Below are 10,562 nucleotides of genomic sequence, written 5' to 3'. Positions count from 1 at the left end.
TTAAAATAAAATATAGGGTGTTCCATTCCATATTCCATTTCAAAAAAACATAAGTTTGGTCTGCCACTGTGTTATCGAACACCCTTTAACATTCTAACTACCTAATTTTGTAATGTGAAGCTCAAAGGTGGCTAAAATTTTTGTTATTAACTTTTATTGATATCTATTACTATAGCGGAGCTATTATGAGCTTTACCCTACTAATCAATCACCCTGTAGATGAATAATACACGGAGGGGGACATCATTTCCTCTAAACTTTCACAGCTGCCCTTGGTAGGTACAGTTGAGTCCAGGAATCTTTACCCGTGCGTCATCATTTAAAGCATACGAAATAAGTCGATGATAAGGAAATTAAAATTTACTAAACGCAACAGCAAGTGACACTAAGTTTGCTACTACTCCTCCTATCACGGGGTAAAATTTAAGTTATCAAATATGTGTTTTATCTCGCCGCAGGTATGATCAACTGTACCTATTGATGGCGAAATATTGACGCACCTTAGAATCGCAGATGACACCATGTACCATGATGACACAGATAAAGCATTTTTTTTATTGCCGCTGAAAAGTCAGATAAAATTTAATTGAACATTGTCAATGCCACTCAACAAATAAATTACATTGGTCCATAAATGACCCTGACCCTGGTAAATTATGAAGATCAAGTGCATATGAGTGCAGATATTTTTAGATGTTCATCCTCATTTAAACAGAAATCTTTAAAAATAGAACCACCTCGTAGTTCCTTACATTCCTCAGAGGTGGCAGCATGTGTGCCGTCAACGTCAACTGTCCTAGCGGCTGATTCACGAACAAGTTTCCAACATTTAGCTGAATCTTGACAATTTGTCACGATAAGTTGTCTCGTGTGTGTAAAGGGTGTGTGCCCGAAAAATATCGCGTGTGAAACTTCATGCGGTGGACTAAAGTGTATAAACTCTTTAATTGAAAAATTTCCGGTAAGTCTCATTGCCTGATTTTGTAAATTTTAGCGAATATAAAGCAACGCGTTAGCGCCATAATGTCATGTACCGGCGATTAAACTTTGCAACGACGTTTTACCTGTCGTACACGATTGCAACACACACTAAATAAAGCAAATTAATGGAACTTTTCCATGAAATTTCGTATTGTAATTCCAGAAAAGGATTTTACCGTTTTATTTACATTGTACAAAACAGGTTTTCTGTGACAGGTAGTTAATTTGATTAACGAAATATGAAGATGGAAACTTAAAACGCGTATAGGGTACTTATTCTTCACCTTTTTTCAGGTTTAAAATTTCGCACTCTTTCGCATTTTTATCGTCTGGTAGCGGTGAAGCTCTCTTTTCACGTTTACTAATTTTTATTCAAGTCACCAATAACTCTATTTCTTCAAATTAAATTTTCGAAAAACCAGTTTCGTTTAGCATTTTTACATAATACCGTAGACAATTATGCAAATATATTAAGTCTGAACCTGAACAATCCCTTCTTTTATCTATTGACACCTATTAGTGACTTTCTTTTTAAATTTTAACAATTATCTTTTGCAGATAGGATTGTTTGACAGCACAAACAAACAAGATGCCTAAACAAGTAAGTACAGCAATTTAATTCTTTTCCATTTAACTTTGATTACATGGTAAACGTTTTTATACTGTCTACAAATGATTTAGACACGTTTCACAGACACCTGTTGCTGTGTTTATCTAGGTGAGACTGTACCGGGTGGATACAAAAATTTCTCCTTAGGGATTTTTTTAATATCTGCTCTTGTGGTTTACCATTATTAGGTTTACAGGAAATACAGCAAGTTTTACAGGAAATACTGTAATTGTTTTATGAATTCCTAAAACTAACACCCAACACTCTCAATAGTTCAATTATTCAAGTGACTGAACACAAGAAGCCAAATAATCTTGCCATCTTTGCAAGGATCCTAACACCCAACACTCTTTAAACAATATCTCTCTCGTTTCTCCAAATACCCTATTTGAACATTTCAAACATCATTTGTTGGTACACAGGTCTTTTTTAATAGCCACAAATTTTCCTGTTCTAGAATTATACATACCTCCGTCCAGAATTCTTATTTATTTATTTCATTTATCAACGGGTAATCACCCAATTAAAATACAGTATAAACATTAATCACAAGAGATTTATAACCTAACCTAAAGTAAATTTAAAAATTTTAATCATACAAACTAAGAACATTAAATAAATAACAAACATTAACAAAAAATGTACAAAACACAAGGATATCAAGTTATCACGCACAGTTTTTAAGCTGAGCTTTAAATTTATTTGGAAAACTGTAACAATCTAAACCTTCCGAATATTGGTTAGCAAATCTAGGTGTTCTGGACATGAAGGAGTTGTGTCCATCGTTAGTGCGATGTGGTCTAATGTAAAAAGGTTGATTTAGCCTCGTTTGTCTACTGGGAACATGGAGGCTAATTTTCTCCAATAGTTGAGGACTAAAATTATTGGAGTGTAGTATATTATAAAACATTGTGAGATCCTTATGCATGCGTCGGATTTGGAGAGAGGTTATGTTGAGTGACTTTTCTATATTAGAATAGTTAATTTCATCAACCCTCTGATTTTGTTTAAATGCAACAAATCTTAAGAACTTGTGCTGAACTCTCTCAATAGCTAGAATATGGGTGTTATAGTGTGGAGACCAAACACATGAACAGTAATCTAGGTGAGGTCTCACAAGTGAACAATACAATACTTTTATGGATGGGATATTTAGAAAGTCTTTTGCACAACATTTGATAAACCCTAAAAGTTAAAGTGATTTTGAGACAATAGATGAGATATGGGGGATGTAGGATAAGCTGGAATCGAGCACAACACCTAGGTCTTTTATCTGACATACAGAGTCTAAAGGACAATCCTTAATAGTATAGATATGATTTGCAGGAGTTCTATTTCGACCAAAAACCTTGAAGTGACACTTTTTAACATTAAGTTCCATTCCTTTGTTATCACACCAATAGCTCAACCGATCCAAGTCAGATTGTAATTTTTGACAATCACCATCATTCTCGATTTTCAAATATAATTTTAAATCGTCAGCAAACATTAGGAAAAAAGCAAAGTGGAAACAGGAGGCAATATCATTAACATAGATATTGAATAGAAGGGGTCCAAGGTGTGACCCTTGTGGCACTGCTGAAGGTACTCCTGAGGAATTTCAAACGATTGAAAACCCTGAACACGCACTATTTGTATTCTTTCAGATAGGTAGGATAACAACCATTCTAAAAGTTCACCCTGGATACCCAGACCTCTCAACTTATTGATTAAAATCTTGTGATTTACCCGGTCAAAGGCCTTTGTAAAGTCTGTGTATACAGCATGAACCTGGAAGCCACCTTCAAGAGATTCCACAAGGAAGTCGGTAAATGACAATAAATTAAGTTCAGTGGAGCGGCTAGAGAGAAATCCAAATTGCTGGTCGATAAAACAGCATTTTAAACTTGCTGACAAATAGTCACAAACAAGACTCTCAAAAACTTTGGGAATACAACTCAGAATGCTAATCGGATGATAATTGTTCACTTGGGACTTATCTCCAGATTTTAGTATTGGGGTAATAAAGCTAGTTTTCCAGTAGTCTGGTAACATCCCGGTCTTTAATGACAGGTTAAAAATGTGAAAAAGAGGTCTCGAAAGTAAAAAGTTAAGTGTTTAAGAAAAGAAGGTGGAAGACCATCTGGACCTGGCCCCTTGTTGCTACCCAAAATGGAAAGTTTTTCATATATAGACGAAATAGAAATGACAAATTGAGATATTGGGACCGTGCAAGTTCGGCAAAGTGACCTCTATTTCTACGCTCTGTACTTTTTTTCGCACTTTTAATTATATTGGCCAATTATATTAGTCCTGGTTGCTGGATAATTGTCAAGACCATAGTCCAAAAAAATAATAAGAAGAAAAAATAAGATGCAGGTTATGTTTATCAAACGTAAACAATTGTATGTAGTAAATAAAATCAGTTATTAAAATGCAGTACTGCAAGCAAAATACAATTAATTAAATTTACCTTTATATAATAATTGCATATCATATCAATATTGTGGAGCAATATATAATTTTTCTGCTTCAATGACAGAAGGTATGAAATATACGTCAATTTGACAATTTCAATTGACAATATGAATTATTTAAGATAGTTGAAATATTCTCCGTGACTCGCGCACGGTCGTTTCTCGTTTCCCTTTCCAAGTACTTGCACACCGCGAATAGTAAATTGTGATAAGTTGATGTCACCAGAATCTAAAATATTATCCTGTAAATCACAATCTCCATCACTATAAGTTTTTGAAAAGTATTCAGCAAACAAATTAACAATTTCTGTACCACTAGAACCAGTGATATTATTATAGTGTACAACTGATCGTATATTAGGTTTGCTATTTTTATTACTAACAAATTTCCAAAAATTTCTAATATTATCCCTGAGAGATGATTCAGTTAATGCAATGTAATCACGATAACATTGTTGTTTTAAGCGTTTACATTGAGCCCTTAATGCAGAAAACTCATTAAAGAGAGTGGGGGATTTAGTTCTTAGATATTCTTTGTGAACTTTCTTTTTCTGAATAATTGTAACTTTGAGATCAGGAGAAAACCACACCGGAAATTTCTTTGCTGAATACTTTTTAACAGGAACATAAAGATCAATTGTTAAGTGTATAATATCGTAAAAAATACTGATCATGTCATCAAGAGACTTATTTTTAAACAAATTATCCCAATTAAATTGAGAAAGAAAACTTGTAACATCTAGGACGTTCATCGCATGGAAATCTCTATAAAAAGCATCACCAGTCAGTCCAGGGTTGTTAACACATGATTCACACTTAAATTCAAAAGATATAGGTGGATGATGAATATCCAAAGGAAGTAGGACTATCTCTGCTGTTGATATCTTAGCTTCGCCATCGTCCATGAAAATCAGATCCAGCAAATTGTTGTGTGCATTTTTAATGGAGTTGACTTGATAAAGGTTATGGTATGAACATGAAGCTGAGAGAATCTGTATGGATTCAACTTCACGAGGTGAAGCTCCTATCAAAGGGGTACCCACTGAAGACATTCCATCCTTGGACCAGTTACAGTAAGGAAGGTTAAAGTCCCCAAGGATACAAAGCTTGTGATCCAGATTTTCATCCGATAGTTTCTCCACATTCTCCGTAAACTCCCAATATTTCCCTGGTTCACTTCGTGGTGGGAAATAAGCAGTAGCAATGATGATCTTATTGCTTCCAACTTCAATTTTAACAAACAAATGTTCAACACTGTTACTTGCTAACAAAACTGTGCTAGATATTGTTTTACGGATAGCTATAAGCACCCCACCTCCACGAGAAAAAATGCTTGTTGATAAAGATCTATCCTTTCGGTGGATGTTATAGTCGAACATTTGTAGTTCAGAATTGTTAATGTCACTAGTCAACCATGTTTCATTTAGCACTATAATGTCATATTGTGAGTATGATATATTCTCATAGAGTAGATTAAGTTTTGTTCGCAGACCTCTGACATTCTGAAAATAAACAGGTATTGACGAAGTGGCTTGAACTTTTAATTCTGTTGATTTTCTATGTTTTTTGTGAGCAATTTTGGTATACCGTTTACATATTTTAGAATGAGATTTGATTCACCATTACGCTGCCTTTCTTTAAGTTCTGTTTTCAGAGAATTAACCTCTGCACATTGTTCTTTAGTTAAGTCAGCCTCAATAAACACTTTTAAGCTTCTATCGAGTCTTCTTTTGTTCCTCAAGATTGAACGAACAATCTCAGGAGACTCAAGGGTTAGGCGTAATGATTGATGTCCATTTTTATTGCATTTCCCAATTCTGGCTGAGCTCAGTATGTTGACTGGGGAGTCTGACATACCCAAGAGGATGTCGTTGGCTCTAGATAAGTCGTCTTCCTCATTGTTTTGGATTAAATTAAACATCATTAAGTTACATGCTCTCTTTTGCCTCTCAGACACTTCAAACATCACATTATTATGTGCCACTGGTGCAGTATTCCCGGAGCCACCCTGTGTAGACGATGAGGTGGTGGAACTTTTAATAATGGAAAGATCCCTTTTAAATATCATCAAGACATGATGAAAAACTAGTTCTCATACTCTTAACTTCGTCTGCTATCACACCAACTTGTTTCTCGAGCTCCTCGATTTTCTGGCTGTTGTCAATTTTGACCTCACTTAAGGCATCCTCCAGGGCTCTGACTCTGTTATCAAGACTTACTGCTGACTTTATTACCGACACACAATCTCCACAAAGGTAGGGAAAAATGCGTGATGATAACACGAGGCAACGAATCTCTGTAGCACTGACACCTGAGCAACTTTTACATAAAACTTTTTTACAAACATCACATGGATAACTAAAAACCTCCCCATTATTCTTAGGTTCTTTAAAAATACATTTGGTAGAACAAAGTTCTACCAAAGTTGGCTTCTTTAGTTGTTTCTTCTTTTCCTTTAACCAATTTCCTTTTCAGTTATCTGTCCCACATTCGGTACTGTGGAGCTCAGGTAATCAGGTTCTACTGTATTTGTTTAACATTTTTCTTCCAGATAGGTAGACCACCTATTACCTGTTATTCTTTAAATACCACAATAAAATCCTTGTTTACTCTGGAAAAATTTACATATGGTATAAGAGAATTGTTCAAAGTGCTTTATGGTCTTCCAGATAGGTAGACTACCTATTACCTATTATTACCTACATACCACAATAAAATCCTTGTTTACTCTGGAAAAATTTGCTAATGGTATAAGAGAATTGTTCAAAGTGCTTTAACTGGAAGTCATTTCTTGGCAATACATATTTCAATTGTCACAAGTTCAATTAATGGCGAATGGATTTAGTGTCCGCAGTCATATAAAGCCAAATAAACAACAAAAGTTCAATTAATTTTCCAGTTGGCCAATAATACATTATTAATTACTTTTATCAAGATTCTTATTTATGTGGCACTATATCATTATACTCGAAACATAATCATGATTCCAAATATTTTTATTATTTTAGTCTGTTTTGGAATTCGTCATAATTTTTCCAAACGCTTGAGATATTAGCCACAATTTTGGTAAACTTCCTGATTAAATGGTTCGTTCTATTACGCTACTACATATAACTATCTATTGACGTAAGAAATATACATTTGAAAGTATATTCAGTATCTTGATTGCTATCGCCTATTGGCCTATTTCATCAAAAATGAGGTTGAACAGGGCGATAATTGCAAACTGATTTTCAATATTTAGTTGTTAAAGAATTACTCAAATTTAAAGACAACTTCCATTGTGAATGTATACATTCTCCAAAAGTGAGTTTAACGGTTCAAGTATAATATTCAAAATTAGATTATAAGGTACAGGAAAATAGACAAAGGATGTTACAAGAAAAAACAAGATGCCTTATTGACCTTATTGAAAAAATGGAAATTGGCGGGATCTCCATATTCTGCATGAAGGTGGATAATATAAAGCAAATAAATTAATAAAACAATTGTTTCTGATAGCATTTAGAAAAAAAAAATGATTTGTTAAGGGTTAACAACTATAAGCACATGGACATCCAAGATAAAAATATAATAAAAGATAAAAGAGATAATACTAGTATCATTTATGGGGACATTTTAAATTGATTTAAATAAAAACAAAATCTAATACGCAACCTCATTAAAGTTAGGTACTTACAAGTTCAAAGAAATTTTCCATAGTGCTCACTAATCTTTTATTAATTATTTTTACCAACACCAATGCAATATCCCGAGAATCTATTAGGAGCAATGTCTACATGTTTCTTTCCATATTAAATTTGAATTAAAATTAGCTTTAGTTAAAATAAAAGCAAAATACTTGTCTAGTAAAAGAGAAGAAAAAATAATGTTCTGCATCCAAAATAACGTTTGGATGCCTCTTAGGCTTTTGATAAGATTTGGCACACTGACCTGCTATACAAAATAAGACAAGTCCTTCCTCTCAACTACAGTAGTAGTTCTACTACACACTACATTTTCTCTTAGTTTTTCATCCCTGTAACTTATTAAAATAAACATCATAGAAGTTTTCAGGAACTTTTGGCCCTCGGTAAGAACATAGTCTTTCATTCTGCATTTAAATTCTTCAAAAATACTTACTAGTTTTCTCAGGATTAGAAAAAAATTAATCCCATTTAAATAGCATTGGAGTCGAAACAATGTACCGACCCCCTTAATTATTTTAACATTTAGTAAAAAATCACAACTGAATTTGTACAATAAAATTCTAGTATAAAAGTCAGTGATAAAGCCAATATGGAGCTATGGAATTCAACTGTGGGGATCTGCGTCGAGATCCAATATTGATATCCTGGAAAGATTCCAATTGAAGACCTTGCACCATGGTACATGCCCAATGACCTTCCCCATTATCACAAATTCACCATGGTACATACATTAATCGTGAGGTTCAAAATCAAAGAATAAATTGACAAAAATATGATAGACAACTGTCTATCACGCTATCATCTATTCACGTCTATCCGCTGAATACGTTCTTCTATTTTATTTTCAAAATTTTTCGCATCTTGTTTTGTCCATTTAAGTTTAGGTAGTAACGGTAAAATGTCTTCATTTTGTACCTGCCTCTGATCCCTCACCATCTTGAGCTCCAGGATTATTGGCTGATGATCTGAAAAGTATTCAAAACCTACTGAGAAATCCCCCAATCTCTGCACTAATGTCCTTGAAATGCACGCCAAATCTATTACAGAACTCCCCATAGTACCTACAAAAGTGAATTCACCCTTATGATCACCTGGAGTCCTACCATTCAAAATTATCATATCATTTTCCTCACAAAGTCCTATAATCCTCCTTCCCTGAGCATTGGCTATTTTGTCTTTAATAGATGTTCTTACCGGTTCCAATACACCAACGTATTCGCACCCTTCTATCCCTATATCTAGACTAGACTCTTCTCCTCTTCTTCCATTTACATCTCCAATCATTAGAATCGACTCTCCACCTCTCTGCTCTGTGATGTCAACAACAACCCTTTCCAAATTAAAAAAATCTCTCTCCCACTTTTGGGAGAGGTCAGAGAGGGGAGAAACATGGTCAGTTGAATTACCATCTGTCCCTCTATCTCTATATACCTAGGTTTCAATTCTGGCTTTATCCCACAGATCATTCCCCCACTAGCCCTACCAAATGAGCTTGTTCTAGTGGCATGCACAACAAAAGTCCTAAAACTATCAAATAAATTATCATATACAGAACTAGAGACCTTCTCAACATGAGTTTCACTTAATATAAAAATGTATATGAAAATAATTACATAATCATTAAATTCTGGTGCCCTGAGCAATGTCTTAATCCCTCCTACATTATAATACAATATTCTAAATGTTTCAAAAGTATCGATAGACTCTAAATAATTCTCCCTGCCTTCTACACCGACCCTTCCCCAACTCCATGGTATATTCTACTTGTTGCTTCGTGTCCATGTTTAAGTTCAAACTGATGTTCCAGTCCTTTAATAACTTTTCAGACCCATTTTCTGTACCGCACATTAGGCCGAACTGATCATCCCAAGAATATCGCACTGACTACCAAAAGTTTATCAAATACGAGTTTCACCATAATTTCACAGTTCTGTTCTTTAATCTTTTTCATGACTTTTCTTAATGTTGCCACCTACCCTCTGTAAGTTTTCCACCTACCCTCTTTTGTATAGTCTCTGTCAACATCAATCTTGGTATTTTTAAGTTTCTTTATATTCTTAAATACTAGCGCTATGTCATCATCCCAAGGAATGTGTGTAATGATCGGACCTTTTAACCTGGTTAGACCTAGTGGATGTGCCCTGTTCACTCTGATTTCTTCCTGGATTCCAAGCATATCTGAAAAAAATCTTTTAATGACAGGAATACAAGGTTCTCTACCGGAACAATCCCCTGAAAATCAAGTTGTTTCTTCTTTGTCTCCCTTCATGCTCTATTAATTTTTGTTGCTTCACCTCATCCCTGGTTCTTAGATCTCCCAACTCACCCTGTGATATCAAACATAACCCCCATTAAAATTTTATATACAAATCAGATTTAAAATAAACATCAGATCGAAAAACTGCAAAATACACTTATTCAATATTTTTGAAAAAACTATCGAATGGTACCAAACACGACCCTCCAATGAAGTGGGGTGGGGGTTACTTTAAAATCTTAAATAGGAGCCCCAAATTTTTATTGCAGATTTGGATTCTTTACGTAAAAATAAGCAACTTTTATTCAAAACATTTTTCGAATTATGGATAGATGGCGCTATAATCGGAAAAAACGATGTTGGAAATGGAAAATTAAATTAAAAAATGGAGTGTCCCCACTAAAATGGAAAATTTTACTTAATTTTTTTGGTTTTAGGACCTAATAATCACAACCCAATAGGTTCCCCCAGCGCTCGAGCGACTGCACATTTAGCATACTTTGCTCCCCTACCATTATTACAGATTGTAAATAAATGGGATGTTAAAAAAATTAATTATTTTTACCAAC

The 10,562-nt window shown here is 34.3% G+C and overlaps 1 protein-coding gene across 1 annotated transcript in view; it reads left to right on the top strand.

Moving 5' to 3' along the window:
• Positions 1–796: 796 nt before the first annotated feature.
• The window catches only part of LOC114339667 (moesin/ezrin/radixin homolog 1), a 298,913-nt gene continuing 289,147 nt past the window's right edge, over positions 797–10,562 (top strand). The window contains exons 1-2 of the mRNA XM_050657231.1: positions 797–961; positions 1,540–1,582. Coding sequence (XP_050513188.1) covers positions 1,571–1,582 — 12 coding nt within the window. The 5' untranslated portion in view covers positions 797–961; positions 1,540–1,570. The remainder of the gene's footprint in view (positions 962–1,539; positions 1,583–10,562) is intronic.

Source organism: Diabrotica virgifera, chromosome 7, assembly GCF_917563875.1.
Source record: "Diabrotica virgifera virgifera chromosome 7, PGI_DIABVI_V3a".
Classification (NCBI taxonomy): Eukaryota; Metazoa; Arthropoda; class Insecta; order Coleoptera; family Chrysomelidae; genus Diabrotica; species Diabrotica virgifera.
The sequence above is the reverse complement of the archived record's forward strand: the minus strand, read 5'-3'. Positions and strand labels throughout refer to the sequence as shown.